Here is an 11954-nt window from a genome sequence, read left to right as displayed (position 1 = left end):
ACTTACTTAGTAAGGGTCTATTTTATTGCATGTATCCTGACAGCCGTTCGTATTCCCTCGTAACAGGTAGACACGCAACTCCAGGCACACTGCCCCTGATATTTAACAGAGTCTGAGCCATGACAGGACAAGGCTTGTCCCTCGATGCATGGAGCGAAGTCGTCGAGCACGTCGGCAGAGACGACCTGTTGAACCTCTGCCTTGTCTCGCGGTTATTAAAAGCCGTCGCAACCCGAGTCCTTTACCGATCAATCACCCTCGAGCCACGTCTATATAATCTGGGGCTGGTTGATACAAATGTCGACCAGAGCCAGCTTCCCCAATTCGAACAACGGGGCCACTGGAATCTGTTATCACGGCTCGGAAGCAAGGAAAACCAGAGCCTCAGGAACCTGGTACAAGAAGTAATTCTGCTCCGACCATCAAACGAAGCTATACCACTAGACAAAGCATTCCTAAATTCCCTGCGGAAAGACGACCATTTCTCCAAGCTGCTCACCACACTGCCCAACCTCCGCCGCGTCACCATCGGCATCCCAGAACTACAAACAGACCATGTAATCCGCACTCTCAGCGCCCACAGCAAAAAGCCAGAGCTGAGCCTGATCCTCGACGGATACGACCAGCGCATCTCCACAGACTCGCCCCTCCCCTGCATTTCCAGCCTAGCCGTCGCAGGCGACCCCCGGTCCCACCGCAAGGAAAACGGCCTCCTCAAATTCCAGCAGCTAGTCTTCAACAGCCCGAACCTCCGCTCGTTGAGCATCGCCGTCCTTGATGACTACAACGGCCGCATGAGACGCGCCCGCCGGGCAGGCATGCACTTGACCTTCTACCTGGAGGGCGACGAGCGATTCCCGCCGCTGGAAGAACTCGCGCTGAACGGATACGTGATGAAAGATGGGGAAGCATCGCTCTGGCAAAGCAACGTCCAGTGGGAGAAACTGGCAAGTCTGACTGTTGGACCGCTGCCTTGCTGGTCTGTACTCCCGGGGTTCGCGGGGTATGCGACGGCTCTTAAGACGCTGAAGGTCTTCACGTATCATGGGATGATCGGTGGGGAGGAGGCTAGAATAGGACTTGAGGCACTTCTCAGTTCCTTTGATGGGTTGGAAGTCCTGGATGTGAAGGGGGTTATCTGTAGTGTGTCGGCTGTTGGGCAGCATAGGAACCTGTCTGTGCTTTGTCTGCATGAAGACGAGCCCCAGCATGATGATGGGGACGCGGTGAGGACTGTGCTTACGCCGGCGGATATCTTGTATCTGGATGAGCACTGCCCGAGGATATCTTCATTGGCGCTCGATGTCCAGCGAGTAAATGGTAAACTGGTAAGCTGAGCCTGGATTGGCGTTGTGGAAGCATGGGCGTGAACCCCGTTCTAAATATCTTACAGGATGAGAAGGCTCTTCAGGCTATAGTAACAGGATTCAGAAGTCTGAGATATCTCTCGATTCACTTTGAGATGGGACTCAGAGATATCCGGCGGCCCATTACGCCGGTGATCAACCCTGACACAGCACAGAGTATCGGACAGGACATATTCAACCGCCGCAAACAGGCCGGTTCCTCTTTACCTGAATTAACACTTTGGACCGGGAGCTCCTACCGCAGCCGGTTATACTGGAAGCCAAAGTATCTGAACTTCGAAAGGCGGTTTACAGCAAGCTATACGCTCCGACAGGGCGAGGCGCTTACGTCGGCTTCGGGTTTGGTGTCTGAGGAGGGTGAAGAATACGAGGACCAAGACGAGGACGAAGATGAGGACGATTAGAATGACTCATGGCGCTTCCCTTATATTCTCGTGTCAATGTGTTTAATTAAAGTGGATTCCTATTATTGGGTACCTTCGCCGACATTTACCCCGAGTCTGATGCTCTTATCTTCCAGTAGAGATAAAGGCGCGCCCTAACATTGACAAGCCTATCCAGGGATTATACGAGCCGCTGCGTTGTCTCCATAGGCTGCTGATAAGAAATTCCGATATCATCGCAATGGAGTTCCGGGATGAGCTTTACCATCCTGAGCAGGTGCAAGGAGAGGCTAGATGAATATAGACGTTGATAGCAATAACACGAGGATTCGGATAGCACCGTCAGTCTTTGTAGAGCAGACTTTACGTAACTTCCATGTGTTATCAAGATCATTATAAATTGCAGGTAGCTGGTGCTTAAATAGGCCTGGAGGTGGATGGATGTAGTATACATCGAGGTGGTTATCAAGTGCACAATGAAGTCTTCCTTCAGGCGCCTCAGTATAGCCCTTGCTCTATGCGAAGCAGCCCTAGGCTTAAGCATTCACCAACAATCACTCGACATCCTCAGGTTCACCACCCCGGAGATAACGGCCGACTCCCTCCACAACATCCACCTCGAGTTCCTCGACCCAGACTTCAATGGCCACCTTCACATCGTCTACGGCGACTGCGAGACCACAACCGACAACACACACCACCACTCCCTAGGCCAGCTAACCGTGAAACGCAATGCCCACCCAGAACGCCTGGTCTGGATAACACCCCCAGACGCACCCCACCAGCACTGCCTGCACGCCTTTTCGCCCGAAACAGGATCCCTCATGGCACGGTCATCCCCAATCTCAATCTCCAATCGCATTGAACCCCGCGAATCCCTCTCCATATCAAACTACGCCGACGCCACAGGCCCCTGGTTCGACGGCGTCGCATACATGGCGGGCAAAGAACCCGGCAAAGCCGCCGTGTCGGCAGCCAAGAACGCGTCCGTTGCAATTATCGGCGGCGGGATGTCTGGCCTTATGACCTCGCTGCTTCTTTCGTCGGTGGGGATGCAGAACTGGCATATCCATGAATCGTCGCAGCGGCTGGGTGGGCGGATCCGTACGCAGTATCTTAATGGCACAAAGCCTGAGGAGTATCAGTATCAGGAGATGGGGCCGATGAGGTTCCCTGTTGCTTTGAATTATCCTGGGAAGAATGAGACGCTGGAGATCCAGGATCATAAGATGGTGTTTCAGCTTGGGGATGTGTTGAATCGGTTGAATCAGGAGAGGGATCCGGGGTTGAAGGTTGATTTTATCCCCTTTGTGCAGAATAATGATAATGTTCCTGCTAATAGTGGTGGGGAGCGTGTGAATGGGAGGATTCCGACGAAGGGGGAGGTGGCGGAGGATCCGGGGCTTGTGTATACCGCTGCTGCATCGAATCAGACTGCTGCTGACGAGGCGGAGAAGGGGTATGATGATTATGTTGATGTTGATGGGCTGTCCATGGAGGATGTTGCGGAGAATGTCTTCCAAGCTCACAAGACTGCCGTTGAGCACGGGCTATTCCACTGGTCTGAGGCTGGCTACCTGCGATACGCACTCGGATATGATGCGAACATCACAGACTACGTTGCTGGCTCTGGAGGAAGCCCAATGTGGAATGATATCTATGACAACGTCTATTTCTCTGCGAGTGAATGGCGGACTATCGACAAGGGGTTGGAGTCTCTTCCCAGAGCATTCTATCCCCATGTTGGGAACAGGACAACATTTGGCAGGAAGATTACTGGACTCGTATACAACGAGACGACCGCAAAGATCGCCGTGAACTGGAGGGACGATCCCCTGCAGATAGTCCCCCAGAGTGAAGAGTACGACTACGCAATTGTGGCTGCACCATTCAGCAAAGTCCGACTATGGGATCTGCCCCGGTACTCGTCTCTGCTTTCTCGGGCGATCGACTCCCTGAATTACAGCCCGTCGTGCAAGCTGTCTCTCCTGTATGAGACTCGCTTCTGGGAGCACTCGGAGAAGCCCATCTTTGGCGGCTGCGGCTCGGTGGATGTGCCTGGTGTTGGAGACGTCTGCTACCCTTCCTTTAATATCAACGGGACAGGGCCTGGCGTTGTCCTGGCGTCGTATACGAGCGGTACACCGGCACGGTCCATCGCGGCGTTGAGTCCGGAGGATTATGTGGGGATTGTCCAGCGCGCGATGGTGGACTTTCATGGGCCGATAGCTGCTGAGCAGTTCACTGGTATTTTCTACCTTAATAGCTTTCTGACCGTTGACTAACGTCGTTAGGGATTTATAACCGCCAGTGCTGGGAGACAGACGAACACCAAGCAGGCGCCTGGGCATCGCCCTTCGTCGGGCAGCAGGAACTGTACCTCCCTGCGTACTACCAGACGGAATTCAAAACAATCTTTATTGGCGAACATACGAGCTACACGCACGCCTGGATCTTCTCGGCACTGGACTCGGCGGTGCGTGGGACGACGCAGCTGCTCCTGGATCTGGGGCTGGTGGATGAAGCAAAGCAGATTGTGAATGAGTGGATGGGGCGTTGGATTAAGCTGTAATCACGCAATGATCTTAATGTAATGTTTGATTAGTTGGTATATAGTTGAACTGGGTGTATACAAGACGTGGGGTTATACAAGCACGTCATCGCGATGGAGATAGAAGACATAGCCTATTGCCGGCTATCAGATGAGATCCATCGATCTCCGTACAACTATAAATCTCACTTCCCACTCATATATCCATCTGTATATCCAACTTTCATTCCAAAGATCAATTAAAATGCAAGCAATCCGCCTCCATCCGGCTCAAGCTGGCCCCTCCTACAGCCCCTCCAACCCCGCCCCATCATCAGCACTCCACCTCGACACAATCCCAATCCCGAAACCATCCAAGGCCGGCGACCTGCTCATCAAAATCAAAACATCAACCATAATCCGGGACACCCTGACATGGCCCGAATCATACAGCCACGACTACGCCATCCCCGGAAACGACCTGGCAGGCACAGTCGTCGAAGTCTTCGACGAGAACTCCAAGTTCAAGCCCGGCGATGAAGTCTTTGGCATGCTCGCTGCTGACCGTCCAGGAGCATGGGCAGAGTACGCCATTGCGACAGAGACCGAAGTCTCGCTGAAACCGGGGAAATTGACCTGGGCAGACGCTGCCGCGCTGCCCTTGAGTGGGATGACGGCGTACGAGGCGCTTTTTGTCCATGCCGGCGTGCCAGTTCCGGAGAGAGACGCGGCTGCGCATAATTCGAGGGGATTGAATACTAAAAATGAGGGGAATAAAGTCCTTATCACAGGGGCAGGAGGTGCCGTGGGTGCATATATCGTTCAACTAGCCAGACTCGCCGGACTCCATGTAACGGCCGCGACGAGTTCGAATGAGCGCAACGCTGAGTTTCTTCGAGAGCTTGGAGCAGATGATACTATCGAATATGCAGTCCTGCAAACAGAAGACCACAAAGAAGCCTACGACGTCGTCATCGACACCGTCGGAGGACAACCACTAGTGGATGCCTGGGCCTGTATCAAAGCAGGTGGATCGCTGATTACAGTCGACTCAAGCAGCTTCGATTTCGTCGAAGAGCACACCAAACGCGGAATTCAGCGAGAAGGGATCAAAGCATTGTTCTTTATCATAGAGGGGGGTCCTGCGAGCTTAAACGCCCTGGCCGAGTTTGCGAACTTGGGGCTACTCCGCGTGTTTGTACTAGATTCTTACCCTCTTGCGAAAGCCCGTGAGGCGTATGATCGAGCGAATGGACGGTTGACAGGCCGTGGGAAGATTATTCTCTCTGTATAAGACTGCAGCACTATAGCAGTTGTACATAGGAGCGCCGATCACAGAATGAATACGAGGCTGACGCGAGATTTCCGCCTAGACCTTGCCCCTCTTTTATAAATTGCCAATTACCCTTTCAGCTGTAACTGTCGTGTAGAGGGCAAAATGGCCACTTTCCACTGCTACTGCGCCCTATGTTCCTGCTCCCTGGGCAGCTACGAACTAGGATCGAGGAAACCCGGAGCGCTACGGCGTCGGCGTGCACGCGTTGCCAGGCGCATATACTGGCGAAGCAAGGAGGACGGCCAGTACTACGAGACCGACGATGAGGAAGAAGAGGAGAAAGAGGAGCGGTTGCGGAGTATGCCAGCAGCAGATTTAGGGATACCCGAAGACGACGAGGATAGCGAGAGCGAACGAGCGTCGTATGACCCTGAGCTGCTGGGCGAGGCCAGCCTTGAATGGCTTCATGTTGCTGGAGGACTTGGACTTATGATGCTGGCTCTGGCGATTCTGATGCTCCGAGGTGTGTATGCCCTGGGAATGTGTAACTACCTTTCCAGGAGTAACCAGATCTATGCGCAGGTATTTTCTTGCAGATCTGGACTATGATGACTGTGTAAGTATATCAGGCTGGTGTGCCGGTACTAATGGCTATACATCACCGTACTATTTAGAATGTGGCCACCATCTCTAATGTTGACGGTACGTATTGACTCGAGCCCACCCTCGTCTAGTATCACACCATTCTCACTTTCATAGGCCTGGACATACCGGACAACTCCCCGGCCTACTGGTAAGGCGATTAGCACTCGGGCATACGTCGACTGTATAAACTAAGCACCGTCTTGTCCAGTTATTACGGCCCAAATGACGCCCCCCGCGTGGTCCCCTTCCATTGGTCTTGTTTCCAACTCTTATGCCGAATCATACTCGGACATCCAGACCACGAAGGCCTCGACAAGAAGGCTCTCTACGACGAAATATCTCAGCACAAGGGGTACGACTGCCTCGATCTTCCGTACGGCGATATCACAGGCAATGACCAGGATTGGCAGTCCATTCCAGGCGAAGAGGTTCGTGTTCTGTCCATTGACTGAATATAAGCATCCACACCTGCTAAGCAACGACTCATCTGTTAGTACTCTGTAACAAGCCCATCAAGTGCTTCTGCTCTCGATCGCCAGGAAGTCGAAAAGTTCTGCAACGCCACAGAGAATCGGGCTAAAAGCAGCTTCGATCTTAGCAGCAAAGTGCAAAACGACCCATTCAAGCTCCTGCCCCAGGAGATCAGCGATATGATTCTGGATTACCTCCCAGGGGAGTCCCTTATGGCCCTTCTGAATGCCTCATGGACTATTCATGCGCGCACGCGGTATCCGGGGTTCTGGAAACGCCGCCTCTATCGCGAGATGCGCTGGATCTGGGAGCTGCGAGAGTTTCTGGGGTGGTGCGAGGAGTCTAAGATCGACTATAAAGGGCTCTATATCTATCTGGACGAGGTGACGAGACCGAGATATGGTATGAGGACGTGGTTGGCTCTTGCGAATCGGCGGAGAATATGGGGTGCTTGTGAAGTCCTGGCTGAGAGGTATCATCGAGTGAAGCAGGGAAATATAGCGGATCGAGTTGATTGATTGCTCCTATGTATTTAGAGCACCTGCTTTATTCCTGGTTCATTTGATCCTATCTCCAAATATTGCCAACGGCGGTTGATTTTATAGGGTTAGTTGCATCGAGTACAGATCAAACCAGCCGTGTCAACCGTGTCAACCGATACATAAAGACAAACATAAACCCAGACAAACAACGGTAATACGTACGGTAAATATTTCGGAGACCGAACCATGTCGTGCAACAATAACCGTGAGCCGAGAGTGGGCTGATTCGCCGCATCAGACCATATCCCGCACCAACACCTGATATATTCCTCCCCTCTTCCAATATTAGCAATGGCCAGAAAATTAATGTCCATACGGAAATTGTTCAAAATGTCCTCTGCGTGTTTAAACCAAATACCACTCTCCAATCCGCAAGCACACGTCATCGTAGTCGGCACCGGCCTAGCCGGCCTCTCCGCCGCAACCCAACTAACAACACACAACATCCCCGTAATCCTGCTCGACCGCGCGGACCGACCTGGAGGAAACAGCATAAAAGCATCATCCGGGATAAACGGGGCTCCGACGAGATTCCAGCCTGTGCCAGACGACGAGTTCTACAACGACACCGTCCGGTCAGCGGGGAAACCGCTTTCGACAGCAGCTGCGGAGGATCGGGAACGCCGCGAGAGGTTGAGTTCAACTGTTACTAATGCCTCCAAGGATGCGGTTTACTGGCTTTCTGATGAGATGGGGGTGGACCTTAGTAAAGTTGCGCAGCTGGGTGGGCATTCGAAGCCGAGGACGCATCGCGGAGCTGGAGGGAAGCCGCCAGGGGCTTCGATTGTTGGGGCTCTTTTGGAGGGATTAAAGAGTAATCCGTTTGCTGAGATCCGGACGAGATCGCGCGTGACGAAGGTGTTGAAGGAGGCGAGGGAGGTTGTGGGGGTTGAGTATGTTGGTGGTGGTGATGGAGAGGAAGCCCGAACGCTCCGTGGGCCGGTTGTCTTTGCCAGTGGAGGGTTTGCTGGTGATGTCCGTGGAATGGTATCAAAGTATAGATCAGATCTGGCAGGGCTGCCTTCAACGAACGAGGCCAGAGAAGGGTCTCAGCCATTGTTGGCTGACGTTGGTGCGAGGTTGACTGATATGGAGGAGATCCAGGTCCACCCGACGGGCTTCCTGGACGAAAAGGAACAATCGGCGACGGTGAAGTTCCTTGCTGCAGAGGCCCTGCGAGGTGAAGGTGGGATACTGCTGTTGAATAACGGTGCGAGGTTCGTCAATGAGCTGCAGACAAGAGAGCATGTCACGGACGCCGTCACCAAGTCTGCCTCAACATTGGAGACAGATCTTCGACAATGGGACGTTACCCTCTTACTCGATGAGGGTGCTGCATCTGCTCTGGACTCCCATATGCAGTTCTATCTGTGGAAGGGTTTAATGCGCAAGACGACAATGGCGGAGCTAGCGCAGGCTGTCGTCAACACCGTTCAAGAATACGCCGACGTGGTCTCTGGCAAGAAAGCAGACCCATACGGCCGGGAATTCTTTGGCAACTGGACACTCAGCGATGTCAAACCGGAATCTGTTGCATATGTGGGCAAGGTGACGCCGGTGCTGCACTTCACCATGGGCGGAGTGCTGTTCAACGACGATAGCCAGGTCCTCGACGCAGAGTACGAACCAATACGTGGTCTGTGGGCAGCAGGAGAAGTGACAGGGGGGCTACATGGCCAGAACCGTCTTGGAGGGTCATCATTGCTTGAATGTGCAGTCTTTGGCAGGATTGCTGGCAATGGGGCAGCGGCCTTCTACCAGCAGCATTATGTAGGTGTATAGCATAGAGTGTGATGTATTCATAATCTTGTACCCATGTTTGTGGAGAAACAACTAATAGTAGCCATATAAATAGATATGTGAATAATGAATATTATATATTTGTATGTTGGATATTGTCGTAGGGCGCGTGCCTTATTAATAAGGCTATTAATAGCACCCCTCGTCCTCCCCACGTTCTCTTCTCTTTTTCTCCCTCTTCCTCTTCTTCTTCCTCGACAAAATGTGAGTTTGCCCCGTTGTGCCGTCGCACTCCTCCAAGCCTATTTCCTGGCCGTCAGGTACCAGCATGGCCTTTGGAAACTCGTCAAGATCGCTCCTCCAACTGCCCGCCGAGATCATCCTCGCCATCGCCGAACCCCTCGACGTCCACGACCTGAACGCCCTCCTTCGGTCCAACCACTACCTCGCCAGCCTCCTGCATTCCCGATTCTATCGTCTCGCTACCGGTTACACTTTCCGTCGGCGCGGTCAACGGAAGTCGCCGCTGACATGGGCAGCCGAAAACGGGCGGACCGCGACCGTGCAGAAGCTCTTGGACGCCGGTGCAGACGCCACATCGCTAGTTGACGGCCTTTCCCCATTCCACTACGCCGTCCAAAAAGGCCACACCGAGATCGCGAGGCTGCTTCTTGACGCTGGGGCAAGCCCTACACAACTCACAAGGAATGGCGACATCCCTTTGATTCCCGCCGCCGAGCACGGCCACGAGGACACAGTGCGCTTGTTATTGGCGGTTACAAACACAAATACCCCGACTGAGCGGCTGGACTACAAACGGGCGCTTTCGAGGGCGGTTTATTTTGGCCATCTTCGCCTTGTACGGTTCATGCTGGATAATGCGACCAGCAGCGCTCCGTCTGCAGGGGATGGCTCTACTGGCAAAGGGTGGCTGGATATCGCGGGCGACCATGACTTGATTTATCAGGCCGCACGCTCCGGGAACTGTGATATAATTCGGTTGCTGCTTGCTTATGGGGCTAAGGTTCCCCCGGTACACCGCAGGTCCACGCATCCGTTGGTAGTTGCTGCGCAGAACGGGCACAAAGACGCGGTCCAGCTGCTTATCGCAGCTCGAGCCGATCCGACGTACGAGGAAAAACAACGGGAGGCAGCCTCGCACAACGACGTTTCGCCAGACGATGTTGCGCAATTCCTTCTCGACTCCGGAGCCGATACACACGCGGCCGGGAAGAAATTCTCCGCCATGATGTCCACATCGCAGCCAGGGCACAGTCTCACGGTTCGTCTTTTCCAGAAATACGGAAAGGATCTTGCCCAACCTACCAAGGACGGTCGGACACCGCTGCAGATTGCGCTGGAGGAGTTCAGTCCCCCAGATGTCATACACCTTCTACTTGAACTCGGGGCGGACGTGAATATCAGAGGGCGAGATGGGTCTACGGCATTGCACACCTTGGTCCGATTGAAGAGGCATGACCTGCTTGAAACTTTCCTATCGGCTGGTGCGTCGCTGTCGATTTCGGACAATCAAGGCAATACCCCGTTACTGCTGGCGGTCGCGGTGTCCAACGTTTCAGCTGCTTCTCTGTTTATTCAGAGTGGAGCTGATGTCTCGGTAAGAGACAGTCAAGGGAGAACCCCTCTGCATCTTGCTGCATCCCACACATCTGGTGTGCTTCTGTCCATGCTTCTGAATACCGGTGCCGACGTCTCTGTAAGAGATCGTGACGGTCGGATCCCGCTGCACTTTGCAACCCTCTCCGGCAACCCCACCATCTTCAAAGCACTTCTCACCAGACACGATAAGACTGGTGTCGATCCTCTTGTGAGATCCCAGAGCGGCCGGACCGTGCTAGAAATGGCGGTAGAGGCCGGCCATATGGCTCTGGTGGAACTGTTGGTTGAAAGGGGGGTTGATATCAACAGCCACTGGGAAGGGTATTCAGCACTGCACTCCGCAGTCGCAAACAAGCATTCTGAAATAGCCGAATATCTTCTGGCCCGCGGCGCCGATCCCCTGCGGTTGGACTTTTACGGCCGAACCCCATTCGATTGGGCGTCGGGAGACGGGACAATGCTGAATACGATGGTGCGGTCCTGCGACATTATTTACCGACGGACCAGTCTAGAAACGCGCATGTTCACACTCAAAGACAGCATCGTTCGATTCGGGACACGCATCTTGAACGGAGAAACAAGCGACTTCTACAAACTCGCCAAATGCCTCATATACCTGAACAACGGCGACGCAGCGCTCTCCGTATTCAGACAGGCGGCCAAGGCAAGAGCTAGCGAAGAGGACCTCCGGTACCCGATGTGCTGCAGTGGGTGCAGGAAGAGATTCAAGCAGCGCGGGCGATCCGATGTGATGGTTCTGGTCTGTCGAAGATGCCACGACCTCGAACTTTGTAACTTTGTCCACACTTCTCCGTTTCTGGGGTTTTTTTCGACTGATGCGGGGTTTGCTGTGGATCCAACGCCTAACGCTGATAAAGATAGTGCCAATGCAACGATGTGGAAGAGTGAACTTGAGGAGTTGATTGAGCGGTATTCCTGACCTCGCCGTTTTTAGGTGTATAGCAGGTGCCATCCAGCGTTCCAGACACACTACGTGTTGTCTCTTCATCCCTTCGCCAGCCGCACTGGATATCCAGCCGTTGACCCGATGTCAGTCCCTGGTGAGCAGGGAACCAGGAGGGTAACTTCTTCAGATGCCCCAACCTTACAGGAGAGGAATTGTTAATACTTAATAAATATATATACGGCATTCTTTCAGGCCGTATGCTTGGTGTCATTAATTGTGGGAACGGGATGTATATATCAAAACTATTCCAAGCAATACAGAATAATCCTCCCAACGTTGCACTATAACCTCTAATACACGCCCGGCGTAGCTTGAGGATGAAAATAACGAAGTAGGATTATAGAATCCCCGCTGCTTATTTGATACGCTTCTTGGAGGGAGGCCTGGGTGTGTCGACACGTACACCAAGCACC

General features: G+C 53.2%; 6 protein-coding genes across 6 annotated transcripts; all 6 read left to right on the top strand.

Moving 5' to 3' along the window:
- Nucleotides 1-119: 119 nt before the first annotated feature.
- APUU_20712A (uncharacterized protein) lies at nt 120-1771 on the top strand (the record flags this gene model as incomplete). Its single annotated transcript, XM_041699384.1, has 2 exons — nt 120-1328; nt 1394-1771. 2 exons carry the CDS (start codon nt 120-122, stop codon nt 1769-1771), a joined length of 1587 nt encoding a protein of 528 aa, XP_041552474.1.
- A 455-nt stretch (nt 1772-2226) lies between these two features.
- Nucleotides 2227-4322, top strand: APUU_20711A (flavin monoamine oxidase family protein; the record flags this gene model as incomplete). The annotated part of the gene is made up of 2 exons (XM_041699383.1): nt 2227-3997; nt 4045-4322. The coding sequence occupies 2 exons, from the start codon at nt 2227-2229 to the stop codon at nt 4320-4322; spliced, it is 2049 nt and encodes a 682-aa protein (XP_041552473.1).
- A 223-nt stretch (nt 4323-4545) lies between these two features.
- Nucleotides 4546-5574, top strand: APUU_20710A (NADP-dependent oxidoreductase; the record flags this gene model as incomplete). Its single annotated transcript, XM_041699382.1, has 1 exon — nt 4546-5574. One exon carries the CDS (start codon nt 4546-4548, stop codon nt 5572-5574), a length of 1029 nt encoding a protein of 342 aa, XP_041552472.1.
- Nucleotides 5575-5718: 144 nt separating this feature from the next.
- Nucleotides 5719-7190, top strand: APUU_20709A (uncharacterized protein; the record flags this gene model as incomplete). Its single annotated transcript, XM_041699381.1, has 6 exons — nt 5719-6079; nt 6153-6172; nt 6231-6258; nt 6316-6349; nt 6410-6629; nt 6696-7190. The coding sequence occupies 6 exons, from the start codon at nt 5719-5721 to the stop codon at nt 7188-7190; spliced, it is 1158 nt and encodes a 385-aa protein (XP_041552471.1).
- Nucleotides 7191-7505: 315 nt separating this feature from the next.
- frdA (putative FAD dependent oxidoreductase) lies at nt 7506-8996 on the top strand (the record flags this gene model as incomplete). The annotated part of the gene is made up of 1 exon (XM_041699380.1): nt 7506-8996. One exon carries the CDS (start codon nt 7506-7508, stop codon nt 8994-8996), a length of 1491 nt encoding a protein of 496 aa, XP_041552470.1.
- Nucleotides 8997-9282: 286 nt separating this feature from the next.
- APUU_20707A (ankyrin repeat domain-containing protein) lies at nt 9283-11514 on the top strand (the record flags this gene model as incomplete). Its single annotated transcript, XM_041699379.1, has 1 exon — nt 9283-11514. One exon carries the CDS (start codon nt 9283-9285, stop codon nt 11512-11514), a length of 2232 nt encoding a protein of 743 aa, XP_041552469.1.
- Between the last annotated feature and the right edge of the window lie 440 nt (nt 11515-11954).

Source organism: Aspergillus puulaauensis, chromosome 2 (assembly GCF_016861865.1).
Source record: "Aspergillus puulaauensis MK2 DNA, chromosome 2, nearly complete sequence".
Lineage (NCBI taxonomy): Eukaryota > Fungi > Ascomycota > Eurotiomycetes > Eurotiales > Aspergillaceae > Aspergillus > Aspergillus puulaauensis.
Note: the sequence above shows the minus strand (reverse complement) of the source record. Positions and strands in the feature narration are given on the sequence as shown.